A 24,125-nucleotide genomic window follows, 5' to 3' on the forward strand; every position below is an offset into this window, starting at 1 on the left:
ATGAGCTGCTTTAAAATTCCTGATTCCCTTTGTGATGAGATGACAAGTATTATTAGGAATTTTTGGTGGGGGCAATGTAAGGAGGAGAGGAAAATGGCATGGATTAGTTGGGAGAAACTTTGTACTCCAAAGGCTTGTGGGGGAATGGGTTTCAAACAATTGAAGGAATTTAATTTAGCCATGTTGGCTAAACAAGGGTGGCAACTCCAGTCTGGGAATGATTCCCTATTATATAGGGTTTTTAAGGCCAAATATTTTCCAAGGTGTGAATTTGTGGATGCATGTCTTGGAAAAAATCCTTCATTTACTTGGAGGAGTATTTTGGCGGCTTAAGCAATTGTCCAGAATGGCAAAAGGTGGCTGGTGGGGAATGGTCATAGCATAAGGATTTGGAAGGATAAATGGGTGCCATCCCCCTCAACGTATAAGGTATTTTCTCCTGTCTCAAGACTACCTGAGGACTCTCGGGTTGCAACCCTTATTGATGAAGCTTCTGGTGCATGGAATAATGAGTTGGTGCGGCAAATCTTCCTTCCTCATGAAGCTGACTTAATTTGTAGCATTGCTCTAAGTGCGAATTTGTCAGAGGATAAGCAAGTCTGGGCTTTAACGGACTCTTTAGTGTCCGTAGTGCATATAAGTTGGCCATGGAGATGAGCTTAAAGGTACCGGTGGGTGGTGTGTCTGATGGTAGTCAGTTAAGAAGTTTTTGGAAGCATCTATGGAGCTGTAATGTTCCACACAAGATTCGCCACTTCGCTTGGAGGGCCTGCAAAGATGTTTTACCCACGAAAGAGAATCTGGTCAGGCGCAAAGTGCTGTTGGACAGTGTTTGTGATGAGTGTCGCATGGAGGAAGAGTCTTCAGCCTATCTGTTCTGGCGGTGTCAACGTGCTACTGAAATATGGCACAATTCCGCTTTGTTTCAGGGCTCTAGGAGTTGCCATTTTGGGTCGTTCATGGACTTGCTCTGGTATGTGGTGATGATAGCTCAGTGGGATCACAGAAGGGTGGAAAAACTGATTGTGATAGCTTGGGCATTATGGTCGAACCGGAATGAATGCAGGAATGGTGGTGCGAAAAAGTCAAGTCAGACCTTAGTGCATGATGCGTTGGAGTATTTATGTGCTTACCAGGCTTGTATACAGGTCACGGATTCGAAGCAGCCAGCTGGGGCAGCAGTGTGGACGCCTCCCTCTCCAGCTCGTTACAAAATAAATGTGGATGGGGCTGTGTTCAAAGAGCAGAAAACGGCAGGGGTGGGGATTATAATTCGAGATGATGCAGGTCAGTTGATCGGAGCCTATAGTAAAAAAATTGAAGCTCCTCTTGGTGTCATTGAGGTTGAAGCTAAGGCGGTTGAGATGGGTCTTCAATTTGCAAAAGACATGTCTATCCAGGACTTCACGCTAGAGACTGATTCTTTGTCACTGGTTAATGCTCTAAGGGACTCTTATCCTCCCCCTTTATCTATGGCTGCTCTGGTCTATAGTTCCATAAGTGTTGCTCATAGTTTCCGTAGTGTGAACTTTGCCCATATTGGTCGTAAGGGCAATAGACCAGCACATTTACTAGCTAGACATGCTTTAGGCATTACTGATTTTTCTGTTTGGGTTGAAGAGATTCCTTGTTTCCTTGAACAAGCTCTCAACCAGGATGTATTGGCCAATTCTCTTGATTAATAAAGTTTTAGCTGTATTTCACATCAAAAAAACTCTCTTACAGGATCATCCTAATTTATTTCATGTCGTAGACAAAATATGGACAACCTTGAAGATTTTGGCTATATTTGATGCTCACGTGCATCTTTCTTCTGTACCCGGCATTTGGTATTGGCTTTCTTTCTGATCACGTGTTTTATCATGCATGCTTTCTTCTGTACCTAGGGTTTGTAGGTTCGCTTACCACTTGAGTATATTTGACACAAGAAAACAACTTAAAGAATTTATTACAAGAAACAGTCTTCATCCTTTCAATTAAAAAAATTCTTCTGTTTTGTGGCAAAGATTTCTTGTAAGCTAAATTTTGCTATTACAATTGATTATATGTAAACTGAAATGATATATGTTACCATAGGTAATGTTAGGCAATAATACAAAATAATAGAACGTCGGGTTTGGATTGTGATACTCTGGCAGAGTTGCAGTTATTCTGATGATATCCAATTTGTAAAACATTTACTATTCTACATTATGATTGGAATGAATTGAACATGCCCAAATTTCCTCCACTTCTGGCTGTTCATTTTGGTAATCTTGGGCTGGATGAACTCCTTAAAGCAAAACTGAATTGCATGGTGTGTTGTCCATGAATATTAATAATGTCTGAGAATTTCATGGTTGCAATTTAATGATCAATGCTTTTTTCTAATGTGGTTTGAAGTGAATGCCAATTATTATTGTTGTTGCATTAAAATTTTTTTTCATAGGTTTAACTAAATTATGAACAAATCCTTTATATTTTGCATTCACAGATCAGAGATTTGGTTTTGCGTTTGCATATATTTGGCTTTTCTCTGTAACAAATGTTTAAAACAAAGGAACACTCATGCACCCAACCATCACCATGGCTTTCTAGTTGGTTGTTAACATTGCTATTAGGACTTAGGAGTAGGACATCATACATCACTATTCGGCCTTTCAAATAAAATTTAAAGATCTAGAGCTCTTGAACCAAGTGAATGTATTGGCAAAGCCCAAATAAAAATTTTAATCATGAAATAAAATAAAGATTACGTAGTGAACTAACTTGGAGAAGAGAGAGAAAGTCCGATGTTTATTGTAGAGATTTATGGTACATGTGGAAGAAGGTATAATGAGAGAAGTGGTTACTGGAAATTAAATATTTATTTTCTTACTTTAATTATCAAATTATTGTTTTTTAATAGATACAATAAAATTTCAAACTATAACGTTCATTCTATAATAATTATTCTTTATCATCATGTTAAGACAAATTAATTTATGATTGAGTTAACTAGAATTTACAATCATCAAATTATTGTTATTATATCCTTACTTTTTCAAATGCTTTTGAAAATCACATTTTGAATGCCAAATGTCTTTTATGAAATATGATTGGTATTAAAAGGTCTGCTTTGTTATAAATGTATTAGAAATTAGTTTCACAATACAAGGAAATGATAATTGTTAATTTGTCACAACTTTTCCATTCAACTTTTAACTTATTTCATCAAGGATCTTGTAACTTTATTAGTTAACGCCTTTTAGTGTCTTTAATGGAGATATTCAACTATCAAATAATAATAAAAAAAATCTTATTTTGTTTATGTGCAATTTTTTAAAATCTCACATTTTTTTAAGTACAAGTATACTTTAACTTACATTTAGCAAAAGCAATAAACAAAAATATGTTGATGTCAAATAGACAATGGTTTTTTATTATATTACATTCACCCTCAATGAGAGAGTAGACCGGATTAAGACTCTGTTTGGATTGAGGGGAGAGGGAGTGGAAGGAAGTAGAGTAAAGTTGGTTGAAAATAGAAAATTTTTGGGCCCACTTTACTTTACTCCTCCTCCATTCAAACGGACCATAAATTTAAATTTAAATGAAATTTCTCCGATTTGACAAAACTTATTTTGACACTTTTCAGTTTGTTTACAAAACTTTCAATTATTTCAATTTCACATCTTAGAATTAAATTAAAATGAAATTAGAAGGTTACATACCTTACACCAAAAAGAAAAAAAAACATTTATTCTAGATGAAACCTTAACAATTTTATTTTAATTAAAAGATAATAATTGGAAGTTTATGTATAAAATTGAGTATTTTTAATATAAATTTTAAATTTTTAATAATTTGATACTTACAACAAAATTGAATGATTTGAACGATAAATCTCTTTATTGAAGATACTAGAAAGTTGAGCCATTAAGATCCAAGTCCAACTATATGGAAATGAATTGAAGAAGAAAAAAAAAAAAAAAAAAAAGCATAAAAATCTAAAAACTTTTACAAGTTCGAAGTCCAACTCACTCCCAGCAGGGTCTGCGCACACAGGACCACAGCCCACGGGCCTGGGAGTTCGGGCTCATCATATTTTACCGTACATTGTAGTTTTAGTGGATAGATATTATATATAGTGTACCAGTTAAGTTTACAACAACAACAAAAACTGGGTGAGACTCAAGTGTCTCATTTTCACTGTATTATCTTCTCATCTCCTTGTTCCCTCCTTCTCTTCCAAGTCCCAACCTATAAAGCCTTAAAACCCTCTTTCTCTCTCAAGTCTCAGTTCAAATAAAAAAACCTAGGGTTTGGTTCTGAGAAAGAGATGGGGTCTCAATCGGCGAATCTGTGGGTTTTGCTGGGCTTAGGCTTGGCCGGAATTCTGATTATGACGAGGAAGCTGAAGAAGGCTATAAGGGAAGACTTCGGTGCGTTTATCGAGAAGTTTCAGTTGCTTCCTCCTCCTCCGCCGCCTCCTCCCAAAGCTCCTCATCCTCTCACCGGCCTCACTTTCGCGGTTTCCGACGTGTAAGCCCTCGCCCTCTGTTTCTTTCTCTTAAATTCTGTTTGTTTCCCGAGAAATGTTCGGTCTAGTAAATATATATGAATATGCGGTGTTTTTTATTTATTTTATGTTGATTACAGTATAGATGGGCTAACTTGAGTGACTGTTTGTTTGTCTTTTGTGTTGCCGTTGTTTGAATTCAAATGGAAAGAGTTGGAATGGTTTACTTGATTGATTGAGTCCAGGATTTTGGTTTTGGAGTTCCAATAAATTGTTTGCAGCTTGTAAAAAAAAAAAAGTAAATTGTTTCCTGTGTTTGATTGTGATGCTGAAAATGAGCCGGAAAACATTTTCCTTTGTTTCCCATGAAAAATCAATGATATTTCGTAAATTCCTTATAGTATTATGTATAGTATGAGCTCTAGCTCTCTAGCTCTCAAATGGTCCCCTCTCCTTTTAAAAGAAACAACGAGGGTGAGGCTGTGGGTTCCCCGTTGGTGAATGTGTAACTGCTAACTTTCATTTGAATATGAAAATTATGTCGAGCAACTAAAAAATCAAAGGACATACCATTTTTAACATAGAAGAAAAACTGTGAGCAATATGCTTCCAAACAAAAAACAATGGTATCAGGACATTAAACAACATATATCAAACTACTTATAAAAAAAAAAAAAACATATATCAAACCATTTAAAATAGTTCAACATGCTTCAATATTAAAAAAAGTGAAATTCAAGTTCAACCTTCTGCATAACCATGATTTGAAAGTAAGGGAAAATTACATTTTAAACCCTATTATTAAGGGTAGTTTCAATCTAATCCACCCTATAGCCTGGTGGAATGGATATTCTTTTATTTAATCCTCTAGCTTTATTTTAGCCCTAAAATGAAGGCTCCACAGGAAGACTTGTATCAATATTGAATGAGCATGAGTTCGAGTTTGTAGCTTTTAAGAAGAAAAGCTTGATGTGTGAGCTGTTGAGTTTAGATGTGAAAGAAGGTGATCAAAGCTTTACACAGGAGGAACGTGCTTGAAGGGAGGAGTCCAAATCTGTGATAGAACGGGTTGCTACACATGAGGAGACTTGGTGTAAAAAATCGAGAGCTTTATGGTCGAAGGAGGGGGGTAACAACACTAGTTTTTTTCCATAGGTTGGCTAATCCGCATAGAAAAAGCAATTATGTGGGTGGACTGGAGGTGGAAAGTAGGTTTATGAGGAGTTTGAGGTTCAAGAGCAAGTGGTGCAATTCTACATGTCGTTATACAGTTATTCACAGAAACAAGGGATTGTAAACCACCTGTAGATGGGCAGAGTTTGCAAGTATTGATGAGCATGATAAACAATGTTAGAGCAGGAATTTAATAAAGGATGAGGTCCTACATGTTTTGAAGGACTTGCAAGGTGATAAGCTTTCCAAGCTCAAACAGATTTACTATGACATTCTATCAACATTGTTTGAGGGTGGATGAATCTGATGTGATGGCTGTTTTTGTGGAGTTTGATAGGTACCGTGAGTTTTAAAAATCCCGTAATGTTTCTTTTATTGCTTTAATTATGAAGAAGAGTAATGTCATCAATATTAGCGATTTCAATCCTATTAGCTTGGTGGGAACTGTGTATAAATTATTGGCAAAGGTGCTAGCTAATAGGATGAAAATGGTGTTAGACAAGCTCATTTTCGAGTACCAAAATGTCTTTGTTTGTGGTAGGAAATTCTTGATTTAGTCCTAATTGAAAATGAATGCATGGATTGTAGAATTAAGAGTCCTATTCCTAGGGTAATTTGTAAGTTGGGTATTGAAAAGGCTTACAATCATGTTAATTGGGATTTGGGTTTTTATCTGTTGGAGAGGATAGATTTAGGGAAGAAATGGAAGGGTTGGATTCATGCCTGTATTTGTAATGTTCGGTTCTCAGTTTTGATCAATGGATCTCCTGGTAGCTTCTTAGTTGACGGGGATTAAGACAGGGTAACCAGCTACCCCCTTTTCTCTATATATTGGTCATGTGGGTCTTGAGTAGGATGCTGAAGAAAACAGAGGAGAGGGGTTTTATTAATGGGAAGGAATGGGGGATGAGTTTAAACACCATTTGGTAGGATGGGATAAGGTCTGCACTCCTATTGTTAATGGAGGATTGGGGATGCGGAAGCTTATCTTCTTTAATCAGGCTCTCTTAAGGAAGTGGCTGTTAGGCCGGGTACCTATGGTCATGGTCTTTTGAAGAGTCTTAGGATGGGTTGGGAGAGGTTACTTTAGAATATTAATTTTTGAGGTTGGAGTTGGCAACTGAATTTGATTTTGGCATGATTGTTGTTGTGGTAACCAACCCCTGAGAGTGGCTTTTCTTGCCTTGTATGATGGCTCCACTTCCACTAGAATGCTTTAGTGGAGTATTTGTTGTTGAGGCAGTTTGAGGGGGAGAGGTGGAGTTGGGATGTTAGATTCATCTGGGACTGTTAATGGTTGCGAGCTGGATTTGGTGGCTGCTTTTCATCATCTTCTGGATTTTCATATTCCTCTTAAAGAGGATGGAGATTGGGCGAGGTGGAGGTTGAAGAAGAATGTGGAGTTTGATATTCATTCTTTCTATAATGCTTTGAGGGGTTCCAATTCTGTCAATTTCCTTTGTAAAGGCATTTGGGGTGTGAAGTCCCCACAGAGGGTCTTCTTTTTTGTTTGGACAGTGGTGTGGGGGAAGATACTCACTTGTGATAATCTTAGGGAGAGAGGCTACACTATAATAGATTGGTTCTACATGTGCCGATATAGTGGGGAGGTGCTGGATCACCCTTTGCTTCATTTCAAGGAGGCTTACTAGTTGTGGAGCTTTGTTTTTTGATCCTTTGGGATCTGCTGGGTCTTACCAAAGAAGGTGATTGATCTTATGTTTGGTTGGAGGAACTGGATGGGTAAACATTCTTCAAATATTGGAATTTGGTTCCATGAAGTTGAATATTGCACGTTTAGAACATACCTGATATTATGCACATCTTATAAGTCCTAATTATCTTTTAAGTTTGTTCACTACAAAATAATTGAGTAAATTAAGCCATGATCACATAACTAATCACAAATAGTGAAAGAAAAAGAAAAAAAGAAAAAAAAGAAAAGGCCATGCTATGAGCAAAGGATCCACATTTATTTCATGAGTATAACATTATGACATCTATAAAAGAATTTAAAAAAGTTGGCAGCAAAAAGAAACTATGGCTTCCATTAATTAGCAAAAATATCATATTTCCAAGAGAGAGTAATGTAGCAATTTAAGTCAAGTATTTTTTTTTGGGGGGTGTTGGGGGGGGGGGGGGGGGGGGGGAACTACCCTGTCATATATCCCTAATGAGTTCTAAACGTGTCCTAAGATAACAAAATCCATCATTCTCATTCAACTTCCAAACGCAAAACTCCCCTATATCAAATGATATGTGAATTTAGCAAATCAACATATACTAATAAAAAGTACTTAAAGGTGGTGAGCAAAACTTTTTGGAAGAGATAATTACCATTGTGATGTTTTTTGGTGTGGAGTTTGTTTTGTAGCTAACATTCTGGAAATTTTTTCTCTTTGGTGCTTATACTGTTGACCATGAAAATATTTTCCATGGAATTTTATTTTCTACTGTACTAAAAACTATAAAATGTTGAAAAAGTTTTCTACCAAAACAAGCAGGGTGAGAGTAAAAGGTTATTGATAGAAATTAATCATTATTGGGTACACTCATATCCTCAAATTCAACTTTTTAATAGTGTATTACTTTGGTAAAAGCCTGAAGGGGCCTTCCCTTTTTTTAGAAGGAATGAGAAGAAAGATTAGTGAGGATCTTATAAAGGAAGGGGGAAATTTTATTTTGGATTTGTTAAGCAAGTTATTATCAGTCCTGGTCAAGATCATATTGATTGGGTTTGTCACTCTTTTATTTTGTTTTTGTTCTTTGTTTTTGAGAAGAGTAAAAAGAGAAGTTCATCATTGTTTAGTCATTGTCCTTTAGGTTGGTTTTAGTAGATCATACCTATGCATTTCCCTCTTGGTATTTCCAATGGGGACATCCATGGTTCAAATCCCCCCCCACCCCCCCCAAGTTATAACTATTGAATTATTTAAAAAAAAAAAAAATCAAACCCATGATTTGCATTCTTGATTTCTGAAGTTTTTTTTCGTGGTTTTTAAACTGAATTAATCTTTTATTATAATCACCAGATTCGACATTGATGGTTATGTGACTGGATTTGGTCATCCAGAATGGGTGAAGACACATGGCAAAGCTTCTTGGACATCTCCTGTGGTTACTGCACTTGTTGAAGGAGGTGCCACTTGCATTGGAAAAACTGTTGTGGATGAACTAGCATATGGGTATCTGTCTTGTACTCATTTTATAGCAACATTTGCTTGGGCTGCACAAACACACACACCTTTGCAGTGTGTCCCACTCTAGCATTTGTACGGATTGGAATAATGACTATTGTTTTTGGCATGTTTATTTTCAGTATCAGTGGAGAAAATAAGCATTATGGTACACCCACCAATCCCACAATACCTGCAAAAGTACCAGGTGGATCCTCCAGTGGAGCTGCTGTGGCAGTGGCTGCTAATCTTGTTGACTTCTCATTGGGTGAGCTTCTTATTAGATTCAACAGCTTATCCTCGTTCCCTTGAATAATTAGTCTCAACACATACATTAACTATGCTGAATAAGTTTTATTGTTTTGATTTTCTTTTTCCTGTCTTGTCTTCCCTAAATAAAACAAAGAAAAGTGTAGATGGGCTTGTTTTGAAGTAGTTATAGGCAGAGGTAGACATGTGGTATTTATTTTTTAATTTCTGGTTGTGGTGGCCTAAGTATTTAGCTGGTTAAATTGACTGAAATTTCAGTCTATGCAGTCTATAACTTTTAGTTATGTTAAAACAATTAGAAATACCTACAATTCATGATGTAAAAAAAAAATTATGTAAAAAAAAAAATTTTCATTTCCCATTTGGCTTTTACTATATATATATATATATATAAAAGAAATCCAACAATGACTAATCTATGTTCATATTAAAACTAGGTGAAATATCAAGTGTTAACAATGATATTGTTCCTTTATACTAAAATGTCAACGTTTTGAGGTTTAGTTGTAACTTGAAGAAGAATGCTATACAGTATTAAGAAGTAACATGCTCATTAAATAAGCATAGTCTAAGTGAAAATGTTAAGATGGATGGGTGGGCATACTAGGACATATAACATAAGAATTAAAGTCATCCATTTGAAGATATGGGTGGCTCCTATTGAAGAAAAGATTTAAAGCTAGGGATGGCTCCTATTAAGCCAAAGATGGGGAAGATTCGCTTAATGGTTGACCAATTAATGCACCCAAAATAATGGGTGATTTAATTCAAGTTGAGAATTTAAAAGAGGTAAAGGATGGCCTAAAATAACCTGGTAGAAGTAGTGAAGTACTAAAGAAGATTAATTAGATAGGTAATGGAGCATTAGTAACATGATAGGGTTTGCAAACATCCTTTATTTTAAGATTAGGTGTTTGATGATGACTTATCTTGGTATACCATTGTGGAATTCTATCAAATTGAAATTGGTATGAACTCCCATTTAGAGAAGTTGGACTGTAGATTATTTAGTTGGAAGAGAAACTATACCTGTCAAAGGGGGGCAGAGAATGTCATTGAAGATTACACTCTTGACTTACCTACATTTTATCTCTCCTTATTCACAATTCCCATTAGCGTGGCAAACAGGATTGAGAGGAGATTACAGTGGAATCTTTTGTGGGGTGATATGGGTGATCAGTGGCTTGGGGATTAGGAAGATAGGAACCTTTGACCTAGCCCTATTGGGAAAATGGCCATGGCGATTTGGGATGGAAGAACACAATTGTGGAGTTATGTAGTAGCTGTGTAGTACCTGTTCAAGGGACACGTGGTTGTGGCTTATGGAAATGTATTGATGGATTGGGACAAAGTTTTACAGTATAAACACTTTGATGTAGGGGATGGTACTCATGTTCATTTATGGCATGACAGATGATGTGGAGATCATTGTTTGAAGGAGGTTTTTCCCATTTTGTTTGAATGCTCCATAGCTAGAGAGGCATCTGTTGCTTCTATGCTGGTTAGACAAACAGTAAGGAAAATGAGGAGTTGGGATGTAAGTTCTCTTCTCAACTTTAATGATTGGGAGTTTGAAGTGTTAGATTCGATAAAATATGCCTATGACATCAACTTCATAATGATTGCTCTTTATCATCTGGCCAAGACACCAATTGGTTTTTGTTGTAGGCGGGGTTTGAACCCCAGATCTCTTGTTCAATGACAAGAGACTTTACTAGTTGAACCAATTGAAAGGGAGTGGGGATTTTGATTTACGTTCTTTTTAAAATGCCTTAAGAGCGGCCCATTTGTAGTGTCTTCTCCATGGAAGAGTATTTGATGTGTTAACGCCATGGGAAGGTTCTCCTTCTTGGAATGGACTGCAGCTTGGGGAAGATCCTCACATGTGACTCCTTTGTTAAGCAAGGCTATATGTTAGTAGGTTGGTGTTGTATGTGTCGGTGTAACAAGGAGACAGTGGATCATTTATTTTTATGCTACATAGTTGCATTTGATTTGTGGAGTTTCTTGTTTAGATCTTTCAGGATGCAAATGGGAGCTACTAGAAAAAGTCCTTGATCTCTTGTGTGGTTGGAGGAATTGGGTTGGTAACTTTTCTTGGATATTTGGAACTTTTCAAAAAATGTTTGATGCGTCATTTGTGAAGGAAATGAAACTGAATGTGCGTTTGAGGGTATGGAAATTTCAGTGCCTCAATTGATAGCATTGTTTTCTATATCTTTGTATGAGTGGTCCCATGCATGGGGTTTTACCAATAGTAATTGTAATGACTCCACCCCAACTATGTAGATATTGTCCGCTTTGGGGCCCAAACCCCTCAGTTTTGTTCTTCCCAAAAGCGCATAGTAGTGGAAGAAAAGACCTCTACACATTGAAGGGAGATCGCTTCTTATAAGCACATCTCTATGTGATTCCCCAGGCTATGTGAGACTCCAGATTTGCTTCTCCCATTAGTCCTTCACAATCCACCCCCCTTATGGCCACATGTATCCTCACGTGTGGGCTCACACTTTCGGCTGGTGCATGACTCTGATACCATCTGTAATGACCCCACCCCAACTATGTATGTATTGTCTACTTTAGAGCCCATATCCCTTATGGTTTTATTCTCACCAGAGCACACATTGAAAGGAGATCACTCCTTATAAGCACATCTCCATGTGATTCCCCATGCGATGTGGGACTCTAGGATTGCTTTTCCCATTGGACCTTCATAGTAACTCCATACCAGAATTTATTGAGCCATTGCTTTTTTGTAAGTAATTTTCTTATTTGTAAATCTTTAGACTTCTTTGTGTCAAAATTTGTACATGAAGGATTCTCCATTGAATTAAATATTTAGACTCCTTTGTGTCAAAAGTTGTGTTATTGATTCTTTACTGGGAAGATGTTTAGGTTTAGTGCGGAACATATAGATGCTTGCTTTCACTTGCTTCACACACTGGAGATTTTAAGTAAGGACATAAAAGATGTCATAGTTTAGGGGGGAAAAGTGTAATTTTCCCAACTTTTTTTTGACATTATTTAAGTACTTAACTTTGTGATGTGGTAAAATTATTGTGCATAAGTGAGAATTCACACATTTTTTTTTATCATGCTTATAAAGTGAGCATAAATTGACATAAAGCCTCAGAAATGTCATCTATCTTTTGATCAACTTTGTGTTGAGGGCTGGATATCTATCTGCAAGATCAAGTTCAATTTTGGAACGGTTTATATTTCATGGTTTTTGACAACTTCAAGTTTTTTTTATTGCGGTTCCGTTTTTGGACATCAATGCATTGGATTTGTGTATTTGGTTTTATCTTCTTCTTGTTTTCCTTTTAGGTATTTCTATCATATACTTCCCATGCGCAGACGATTGCCTCCTTTGGTGTTGTTTATTAGACTAAAGTACACTGTTGGCCCTTAAAGTTTGGGGTTGTTTTCATTTTGGAACTTTACGTTTCAGAATTTTCATTTGGCCTTTTATGTTTAATTCCATTTTCATATTGGTTCTTTACATTTCAAACTTTTCATTCTGACCCTTCATGTTTAATTTAATTTTCTGTTTGGCCCTTTACATTTATTTTGACCTTTCATTAAAATGAAAATTTTGAAACATAAAGGGCTAAAATGAAAAATTTGAAACTTAATGGGCCTTTATGAAAACGTCAAACTTTAAAGGCTAAAAATGTACTTTGGTCTATCTATTTAATTTTTATATTGATAAAAGGCTGATTAAAATTTGTTGATAGAACTGCTGATTGATCATATTTTAACTTCTGGAGCATGCTAGTTTTTTTGACTTATGATCATGCCTTTCGTACTAACAGTATATGGCAGGTATTGATACTGTTGGTGGGGTGAGAGTACCTGCTGGATTTTGTGGCATTTTAGGATTCCGTCCCTCACTTGGGGCTGTTTCTCAAATTGGAATTCTACCTATTTCAACAAGCCTTGACACAATTGGTATGTATGACTACAATTCTGTATGCTGTCTTATTTCAGATAACTATAATCTACATGTTGCCCATGTCCCGGTTAATCTTTAGGATATGCATACATGTTGCTCTTCTCTGATTCCTTTTGAGCTTCTCTGAAGGAGATAAAGAGAATTAACTGCACTTATATAACTTTTACATTTTTTCTACCCTTGATTACTGGTGGTTTACGTCATTGATTAACGTTTCGAACTTTTTTTTACTTTTGTTTATTAAAGGAGTGGAACGTATGAGTGAACTTTACTGTTTGGCATATGTTATTTTTTAGCTATGGACTAAAAGGTATGGTTCTCTTCTGGGTTGCCTTTTGTTTTGAACATTTTTGCTCAAGTCATTATAAGTTGGGACCAATTAAGAAGGTTTTATTTCACATAGAAGTTTTTCTTTTTCCACACCATATATTTTGGAAGTTAAGTTTCCGTACTACCTCCCTTCACAAAGTTCCATGAATTAATTAATTCTATATCTGTAGGAAGTAACCTTTGATTGGAGTTGGATACTAAAGATTTGCAGTGTCATTTTTGCACCATTTATATGTGAATGTCTTTGTGCTTTGTGCATGTGCATCTAACTTCACTGAAATGCAGATGATACTGCATCCCTTTAAGTTATTCTCTTTGAAATATCAGCTTAAAGTTTTTTTAAGAATTTTTTAACATTAAATTGTTAGATAGTTTTAGATTATTAAGTCATTACATGTGATTATGGTTTGTGATTGCCGTGTCTTGACTGTATGTCATGATTGTGTTTTGCACTGTGTCCTTCTTTCTTTCTTTTTCTTTTGAATTGGTCATTTGTTAGAAAATTGATTTCTACAGTAAAATGCTGTCTAGTGTTTTCATCTAACTCCCTTGTAATTCTCCTGTGCAATCACTTTCATAGGATGGTTTGCTAAGGATCCTAATATTCTACGTCGTGTTGGCCATGTTCTGCTGCAACTTCCATACACAGTTCAACGCAGTCCCAGGCAAATTATAATTGCTGATGATTGCTTTCAACTGTTAAAGATTCCTGTTGACAGAGTTGCTCAGGTGGTGATCAAATCCACTGAGAAGCTTTTTGGAAGTATGTCAGTTTACTGTATGCCTCTAAGCAAAAAGTTCTATTTATACTTTTTTTATTCTAACCCTTTTTATTTTTGTTTCTGCTGCCATTTTTGTTTTCATTAATATTGCTGCTACTGCCTTACAACTGTGTTCTTAAATTTTGTTTGTTTGTTTTTTTTTTTTTTTTTTTAATTAATACAACTATCTATTCTGTATTTTCTTTAAACTATGTCTAATTGAACTTCTTCAGGACAAGCATTGAAGCATGAAAATGTCGAGGACTATCTCAAGTCAAAGGTTCCAAGCTTGAAAGAGTTTCCCAGCAAGAAATCTAATGGTGAATTTAAAACTTCAACACGATTGCTTGCAAATGTTATGCAGTTTATTCAAAGGTGAGGTTGCTTCTTTATGATTTAAAATGGTATTATAGATCATTTTTCATCCTTTGTCCCCTTGTTCTTGAAGATCTTCCTCATTCTTTTTTCTTTTTTTTTGGGGGGGTGGGGTGGTATGTGTGTGTGAATGCATGTGCCACAGTTTTCTGATTTAATGTGACAAAGTATAGGAACAAGTAGAAAATGATTAGCATCAAAAGGAGAATTGATGTTGGAGAAATATGCAGTTAGTGCTGAGTAAATATTACTATTAGGTTGCCAGATGTATTTAGAGGTGCTATATCTGGGGGGGCAATATTTGACATGACTGCAAACACATGTTTTTTTGCGGGTTAGTATTTATTGTAAAAGGTTTTGTGTCAAAGTGGGTCAACTTGCTTTAACAGGATTAATAAATGGTCAATTCCATATTGACCTGCTTGATCCAAAATCAACCCAAAAAGACTTATTTGTGTCAAGTTGGGTTGACCCCTTTTGACACGAACCCATTTAACCTGCATAAATAAATTTCATTTTTATCCAACATAAATTTGATTTTTAAATATAGAATTGAGTTACTAAAATAACTTTAACAGTTTTATTATATATTCTTTGTTGAAACTCTAAAATCCCAACCCAGTTACCTAAGAAGGAAGGTAGACCCTTTGAGCCTTAAAGACTTGATTCTTGAAAATCAATGTGGATGAAGCTATATTGCATTGGCTCCTAAGGCTAGTGTTAAGTAATAGTGCTATACTGTTACGTCTGTGAACAAGCTCATGTCATTTAGTTTACACTTGTGCTTTTGCAGCATGATTTTGGTATATTCTTAAGTTTCAGCTTTGCATTATACTGAGGAACCCTTGCAGGTTGTAGGTAAGAAGGTGGGAAGGCTTGTCTCTTTGTCCCTTTGCACTTCCCTTTTTTAATACAATTAAGCTCTTAAAAAATTATGTGATGTATTCAAACCCTGGGTATGTTATCTTCCCTAGCTTAAATGAACCTTTTTCCTCTTGTAAGAATAGGGTGGAGGGTGATGTCATGTGTTCAAGACTCATTAAGATCTGTTTGCATGGAGAATTAGGACTCAATGGACATTTACTACTAATCCCAAAATAGAATTACTCAAAACCACAAATAGTAACCTTAGAACATGATTTATTACTTGTGAAAAAAAAAAAAAAACAATAACATGAGACGTTTCATAATAAGACTTATACATCATTATTACAGCACATGTTTTTTAATTACAAAAATATGCCTAAGAAAACTGACATAAAATAAATCTGCAACATACAAAACTAGAAAAAACTGTAGGTCTTTGCAGGCAACTGGCAGTGTTTTCCATTAAGTTGTCCAGTATGGAAGTTGAATGGGAGGCAGTTGCTTATGCTGATTGTTTGCTGTTTCCTTTTCACCCTTGTTGGAACTAAGTTTGGTGTGATTAATAAGGAAAGATGGCAACTTTTATATGGACAAGCCTTCAAGTTGCTAAATGAGGTTCATTTTGCCCCTTTTTAATGCAGACATGAGTTCAAACATAATCATGGGGAATGGATTAGTTCGGTAAAGCCTGTTTTAGATCCTGCTATCTCAGCAGAAATATATGAAACAGTGGAGACAGCAGATACAGACATTGAACGCTACAAATCAATCCGGGATGAAATGCGTTCAGCTATCTACTCCCTTTTGAAGGTAATGGCTCTCGTGTACCTCCCATGTACAAGGTTGCACCTCTTTTTTTTTTTTGGTATATATTACTTCTCAAAAAGAAGGTAATGATTCTAGAGAAGTTTATGTTGCATTTTTGTTGGTCTTGGATTCAAATTGATTCAAGTTGTACACACCACAGAGAACTTAAAATATGTAACAACTCTCTACTTTCTTTTTATGAAGTTTCAATGTATGTTGCTTTTAATACTGCTTAAGAAGAATAAAGCTGATATTTTGTTTTAACCTCATAGTTCTGCGAGTGGAAGATACATGCTTAATGCAGTTTCAACTTAGTTGATCTGTTCTCAAACAAAATAAAAAAGTCTTTTTTTGTTCTTGCTAGATGTCAATCCTTTTTCTTCTTGGAAGTTTTGAAATGGAGAAAAAAGAAGAATGAAAATATGAAAAATGAAGAAAGGACATAAAAAGAAAGGATTGGGAATCTGGATAAATGAGTAATGGATTAAACTATGTAGGAGATGATGCATTTCTCTTTTAATATGGTTACCCTTGTCCAACCAACACTCTAATGTATCCATTGCCTCTAGCAGAGAGCATGTTGCAGTAGTCCTTGCCATCATGCATGCATTGACTGACATGTCTCACTTGGTCATCTCCCTCTTTGCTCCTTATTAATGATGTCAGTATTATGGCCATGACCTTTCCTTAATATCTAATAAACTACCATGATTTTAGCACTGGTTGCTGCCATTTCATCCAATAGCAATGTTGTATGTTTAACTTTGTCCCGCATCCTGGAATGCATTTAAGTATGCTCTTTTTTTTTTTTTTTTTTTTTTTTTAAATTTAAAATTTGTGTCTATTATCTTCAAAATACTTTACCCAAAAAAAGAAAATAAATCTTGGTGATAACTGATAAGTACATGACTATATGAAAATATCTTATTGTGCATGTTAGCAAAATTTTGTTTTTTCCAGTTTTTATTATTTAGATATTTTCCCCATTTTCTTTCTGTAAATAGATAATAAATAACTGATATATTACTTTTGTTGGTGCAGTTTTTGTAATTTGTTTTCTAGGCTCTATTTTTAATTATACTTGTTTTGATATTTGATGTTTTCTTTAGGATGATGGGATTCTGGTGATCCCTACCATTGCTGATCCTCCTCCAAAACTTGGTGGGAAGGAGATCTTATCAGAGGACTACAAGCGCCGTGCATGTAGTTTATTGAGTATTGCTAGCATATCAGGTTGCTGTCAGGTGATTCTCTTTCTCATATAAGGTTTCATAAACATTATTTTTCTTTCTCATGAATCTTTAATATTTAAAAATCATGCTGTTTGTGGGGTTTTTCTTCTACACTTATGTGTACTGCTTAAATGTCATCTATGTCCTGTTGATGTCTCCTTTCAGGTCACAATACCACTAGGATTTCACAACAAGTGTCCTATTTCAGTGTCCTTCATAGCCAGGAATGGGGGTGATCGCTTTTTACTAGATACAACGCAGGCCATGTATGCAACTCTCCAGGAGCAGGCTGATATTGCTGCCAAATCCAAAGTATCAAGAAATGTTGTCAGCAAGGAAGAATCTGCTGAGATTGCTAAAGAAAAGGTACGTGATGATTAACTTAACTCAACTAAGCCTTAATTGAAACTAATTAGGGTTAGTTATATGTATCCTTTTAGCGTTTTACGCCACTTGTCTCTATGTAGGGCCATGTCTCCATTCACCTCACTAGTAAAGAATGATTAACTCTTATTTATTTTTTCGCCGGATATACAGAAACTTCCAGCTGTTTGGAGTTCAGTTTATTGTACTTGGTATCATCTGCCTAATGACTCCTGGATCAATTGTCATTTCCTCCTCTCACAAGTGTGGGTGGAGGGTGTGGTCGTGGGTTCAAAACCCATTGTGTGTGTGTGTGTAATTTACCAAGCAAAGTAAGAAAAGTACTTGTACTGTTTGACCAGTACTAGATGTGCTAGTTAGTGTCGATGGATACTTGTTCTTCTTAGGGTTTCTGTATTCTTTATTTTTTTTCTTTCTAAATACTCTATTCCCTTTTGTTGGTCTGGTTTAGGAAATCCACCTTTTTAAGAAAACAACATTTAATAGATTGTCTTTGAAATAAAAATAAAAATAAAAATGAAAATTTCAAAACTATCATCTTTAATTTATACTAAAAAAAAAGCTAATGAAAAAAGGGTATTGATTTTGGGAAAGCTATAGATATTGTGTCCAATGACTTCCCAAAGGGAACAACATTTTGAGACATGAAAGTGGAATAGAGGATCAACAAAAGGGGATGGAGGAAGAGTTCATTAGTTATGCTTGATTTTATGTACTTTGGTGCTTTTCTCCTAAATCACATGTCACTGGATTTTATGAATTAGGGCAACCAAGCCTTCAAAGATAAACAGTGGCAGAAGGCTATTGGCTTTTACACTGAAGCTATCAAACTTAGCGGCAAAAATGCAACATATTACAGTAACAGGGCTTTAGCATATCTTGAACTGGGGAGGTATTACCATCATCTTGGTAGTTTAAGTTCCTTGATTAATGTCTTGTTAGATATTCTTGACCAGTTTGTTTTGCCCATACAGTTACCTACAAGCAGAGGCAGATTGTACTCAAGCTATTAATCTTGATAAAAAGGTGACTTTTTCCCCCCAAAATACTTGTTGGTGCAATTGTTTAGTTTTATGTTGGGGTTTAATAAGTATTAGTGAATTTGCTTCTGCTAGCTATCCAAAAATGGTTTGTCCCTAGTGTTGTTTTTACTTTACTGCTAATTGTTGTAGTCTGTTTGCATGTCAGTGACTGGTATATCAGAATTGATATTACTTAATAAAAAATCTCATTATTGTATACTATCAAATTATTTGTTCAATGGAATGTAGTGTACAGAAAAAAATGAGAACTCTGTATTGATAAAGTTCTCTTCAATCAAACAATAAGCTTTTTTGATTGATTGGAATGAATATTGAGTAAATTGCTACTCTAACTTATCCAAAAAGAAAAAAAATATTGAGTAAATTGCTACTTTAGGGCATGCAAAGTTCTTTAGATGATCCTCTTTTAGTCATGCATACTCCTTCCTATTTTCTTTCTTAGGCTTCCTGTTTGAGGTTGTAAAAGCACAATGAACGGTGTTGTATTGCACTAGAAATGGTGCCAGACTGGGTGGTTTAAGCATCCAGTCCACCCAGTCTGTTCTAGTCTGGAATAATTTGTAACCGATTATGTAGACGTCTCAACACTCAATGGAGAGTAGATTTTGACTGGGTGCAATATGCGTAAGGTTATAATTATTTACTAAAATCTCATCATTCTAGGAACTTTGACAATGAGCTCTAATTCAAATGGTACCTCCTTCCTTTGTAAGGATAAGGTGGAGGGTGAGGTTCTAACTTATAACTTCTTGGCTCACCAGGTGCATGAGTAGCTTTAATTTAAAAAAAAAAAAAAAAATCATTCTAGGAACTTTTCTATTGAATATATATTTTTGAACTTCTTGGTATTAATTTTTCCACATTTTAATTGATTTAGAAGAGCATGCCTTTCAAGCCCTTCTAAGAATTATAGAAGAGAAACTTGCTACTATATTATTGCACAATAAGGAGTTGGTTAAGTGTTATGTCATTATGTGTCTGTTATGACTGGACCTGTATACAGTTAGGTGCAGTCAGCTGTACAGGCGAATAGCAAATTATATGCCAAAAAAAAAAAAAAAAAAAAAACAGAAATACAAATATACAATCAATAGAAAACGAAAACCAGAGTTGGATGGCAGGATTTGGGCATGTGGATTTGGATTCGAGTAATTAAAATCCAAATACCTTGTTTGGATGCTTTAAAAAAGTCAAGGATTTGAATTTTGACAAATCCACTAAAGATTTTAAACCTTTAAAATTCTTGGATTTGAAATGATATCTAAAATTAATGGATTAGAAATCATGGCATTTCAAATATATTGATTTCGAATCCAAATCTAAATCCAAATTCAACTTTTCAAACGCAACCTTAGGTTGTGTTTGGATACTTGAATTTGGATTTGGATTTGAATTTTAAAGTGACGGATTTGAAATGCCTTAATTCCAAATTCTTAAATATTTAAGTATTTATATGCATTTCTAAAATGCTATGGATTTAGAAGTTATATCAAATTCAAGATTTTAAGGTTTAAAATCCTTGGTGGATTTGTCAAATCCAAAGCCAAATCCTTGACCCTTTGTAAGCTATCTAAACAAATTATTTGGATTTTGATCACCCAAATCCAAATTCATGTGACCAAATCTTGCCATCCAAACACACCATTAAAGATTTGAGGGTTTGGGAGCTAGGAGAAAATTTGAGGATTTTTCAACTCAGATTGCTTTTCCGGCAACAAATTTCAAAAAAAGATTGAGAATATAGCAAAAGGATACCATGAACTGTACAAAGAAGGGAAGGGCTGAGGTAGTTAGCTTACCAATAAAAAACCCTCAGAAAGAGGAGGGAAAAAAATGTTAGATTGAAGTGAGAGAGATGGAAATCAAAAGAAGAGAGCGGGAGGAAGGGAGGAGGACTGGTAGGAAACCAGCTGAGCTGGCTAGTTTGGCTCAATTCAGCTGGTTCCATTGGTTCCCGTCGGCTTTTGAATGGGCCTATTTTGTGTTCTTTACAAGCCATGTTCTAGTTTAAAGTTGTTTTAAAATATTTCTATTGGTTTATGCAATATTTGTATCATGGCGTACATTATATGTTCCCTCAAAATTTTATAGCATATTTGTATGTCCGATTTCATGTTGTAATGATAAGTATGCATCATGTGTTTTTTGTAAGCTTAAAACTTGGTTCTTCTTGTTGCTCTCTACTCTTGATAATATCCTACAATTTGTATCTGATGTGAGGCTCATGTGCAGTATTTATAATTAATTCTGTATATAAACACACAGAGAAATATGTATAATCTATTGTCAAAAATTTCTATGAGGCTTACAATTCAGGAAGGATTCAACATAAATTCCATTGTAATTTAGACTACAATTTTAATGTTACAGAGTTGTTCCTTTGTGATCCAACTTATGCTACAAATTTTACCTCCTCTTGGCACTTCTCCCCCCACTGCCACCCTCTTTCTTTTACCTGAGCCCTGTTGAGCATGAGTTGTTGGAGGTGTTAGAGTCTGATTATGGAACAGATATGTAGAATGCAGTTATTTTACGGCTTTATAGTTGTAAAGTAGCTCATGCTGGCATGAAATTTTTTCATAAAGCCTCAAATATTTTGGGTTAATCCTTATTTGGCTGAAATGAATTCTGGTTCAGGATGTAGCTCCATAATAGAGTTACAGTTCTCAGGCTTCCCCAAGCTCAGCATGAAGCATGGCATTACCCTGAGTATATTGATACTCTTTTAGAAAAAAATAATATCCTCTCTTTTTCAATGACACATATAGGATTAACCTGCTAGGGTGTAATCCTAGTGGTTGGGGGCTTGGGTTAAGCTGTACACCTAGACATCTTAGATTCGATCCCTATTAGGAGTTCCCCTGGATTACCTGATACATGGTTCTGGCGAGTGGTACCCGTTGTTTACTCCTCAAGGGTGGGTCATTTAAAAGGCCTTGCCTTGGTGAGGTTTTATGTCATTAAAAAAAATAAAGACACATTTAGGACAGGAAATGATTCTGATTAGTAATTTTCCTAGAGTTTTCAACATAGGGGAACAGACCAGCAACAGTTGCAACTTTTCCCATTGCAATTGTAGCTGTTATTGGATCATGTAGATACCTCAGTTGTGAATGTATCTTTTGTGGACCATATCATGATGAGATCATGGTGTATTTGGAATCAACCTAAACAAAGTTAAGTATTTGGAATCGTATTCAATAATAACTGATTGAATGATATATTAATCAGTCATAGCATGTACCTAAATGTAGGACTGTTAATCTGACACTTTGAATGTTGAGTATAGGTGTCTGTCTTGGTGTAGATTTATCTTGCTTGTGAATTGGGTTTTGTGTTTCTTCTTAAATTGCCTAGAACAAAATGTAAGTGTATGTGTCATAATATTTTTAAGGCTATTACTGTGGGAAAAACACACAGCCCCACAGTGACAAAAACTGAAAAGATGATTCTCCAAAATTTGTTTACATGCTCTGGCAAAGCTTTATACTCCCAATAGTGATTTTCAATCCATTTTGTCATGTTGTCAAATCCTAATATACTTTAGGTTTAAATTTTGGCAGTATAATTAATTTAAGGACATGATGCCTGCATAATTTTGCATGTTCAAACTTAGTGTAGTCAGAAAAATGGGGCACCTTCATAGCATCTTTACCATTTCATGCAAATGTCCACTGGAGATTTTTCACGTTATGTGTGTGTTTTGACATTTGTATTCTGTCTTTTCTTCTTTAGAATGTGAAGGCCTATTTACGTAGAGCTACAGCAAGAGAGATGCTGGGCTATTATAAGGAGGCAATTGATGGTAAATTTACCTTCTTTTTTATTTTATTTTTTGTGTATGTTGTGTTTATTAAATAGGTTGACTAATGTTTTATTTTTTGTGTATGTTGACTAATGTTTCATGATTTGTACTGTTAGCTATTAATAACTTGAAGAAACAAGTGGTCCTCAATGGCATCTTTAGGAAAGTCGTAATATACTTTGTACAAAAATAATCTTTAGCTGGAGAATGATAATTGTTCAGAACTATCTTCATCATTCTATTTGCAATGAGTACTCATGAGTTAATTTATTGTTTTGTTTAATAACTATGTAGAATAACAATGAACAAACACTGTATTAACCTGGGATTGTTTCTAGAGCACATCTTGTTTTCTTAACTTTGGTTTCACTTCATCATGTTTTTTTGTTTTGGTTTCATTTCTTGAATCATTTGGTTAATGGTATTTTTGCAGATTTTGGATATGCACTTGTCCTTGAGCCCACCAATAAAAGAGCAGGACAATCTGTTGACAGATTAAGGAAGCTATTTCAGTAGTCATATTCAAATTTTGGCAGAACTTCTGGGAGGCTTAATTTGTTTCTGGACCCTTTCAAACGGTTGATGATTGCCACAGGTCTTAACAATCTCATGAAGATGGATTTTTTGGGGTCTTCTTTACGAGTAAAAACAAAAACTTTATGTACTGAAAAGAAAGAAAGAAATACGATAATCTTTTCCTTCTTTTTAGAGGTCTGACAATTGTTTTGTTGCTTAATCTAGTATGTGCAAGTATAGGTCAATTTTGTATCTTCCAAGTATTTTGCATTCAAGTTGTTCTATTTTTGAGGTGAGGTTCAGTGCATATGGTTGAGTATAACTATCAAATAACTTCTTGTGGAATTTGCTTTTGCTCATTTAAGTGGATTTTGCGATTACTTGTTCATTAGTATATAATTGTATGGAGAGTAATGTATTCACCAGTAATATGGTTGTATGGAGAGTAAGCGGATTTCTCGTCACAAAGTTCTTGGCGTCAATGTAATTCTTCAGTCCACTCTCATATATTTATTTATTATTTATTATTTATAAGTTTTTTTTGGGAGGAAACTATACTTATCAGTCGCTAACTATGAACCCAAATCAAATACAATGGAGAGAACCCTTATATTACGGTTGCGTTTGGATACTTAAATTTGGATTTAAATTTGAATTTTAAAGTGATGGATTGAAATGTGTAATTTCAAATCTATAAATATTTAAATATATCATATGGATTTTTAAAATCTTATAGGTTGAGAATTTATTTCAAATTCAAAGATTTTAAGGTTTGGCGGATTTGTTAAATCCAAATCCAAATCTAAATCTTTCAGCTTTTGGAAACTATCCAAACAAGGTATTTGGATTTTAATCATTCAAATTTAAATTCATGTGACCAAATCTTGCTATCCAAACAAAGAAATTTGAAAAATTTTCTATTGAATGGTATAGAAATCTACATAAAAGAAA

At 35.1% G+C, this 24,125-nt stretch overlaps 1 protein-coding gene across 1 annotated transcript; it reads left to right on the top strand.

Moving 5' to 3' along the window:
- Positions 1–4,118: 4,118 nt before the first annotated feature.
- On the top strand, positions 4,119–23,562 carry LOC126703702 (translocon at the outer membrane of chloroplasts 64). The gene is made up of 13 exons (XM_050402757.1): positions 4,119–4,503; positions 8,686–8,838; positions 8,973–9,097; positions 12,925–13,050; positions 13,965–14,147; positions 14,379–14,520; positions 16,029–16,197; positions 17,304–17,438; positions 17,592–17,792; positions 18,575–18,702; positions 18,785–18,836; positions 22,589–22,658; positions 23,092–23,562. The coding sequence occupies exons 1-13, from the start codon at positions 4,301–4,303 to the stop codon at positions 23,172–23,174; spliced, it is 1,770 nt and encodes a 589-aa protein (XP_050258714.1). The 5' UTR covers positions 4,119–4,300; the 3' UTR covers positions 23,175–23,562.
- Positions 23,563–24,125: the final 563 nt, after the last annotated feature.

The sequence above is a fragment of the Quercus robur genome, chromosome 10, assembly GCF_932294415.1.
Source record: "Quercus robur chromosome 10, dhQueRobu3.1, whole genome shotgun sequence".
NCBI lineage: Eukaryota > Viridiplantae > Streptophyta > Magnoliopsida > Fagales > Fagaceae > Quercus > Quercus robur.

Coding starts and splice junctions, on each gene's coding strand:
- LOC126703702 (XM_050402757.1), top strand. CDS start 4,301: ATGGGGTCTCAATCGGCGAATCTGTGGGTTTTGCTGGGCTTAGGCTTG. Junction 14,148..14,378: donor CACTGAGAAGCTTTTTGGAA/GTATGTCAGTTT, acceptor GAACTTCTTCAG/GACAAGCATTGAAGCATGAA. Junction 17,793..18,574: donor CTGAGATTGCTAAAGAAAAG/GTACGTGATGAT, acceptor TTTATGAATTAG/GGCAACCAAGCCTTCAAAGA.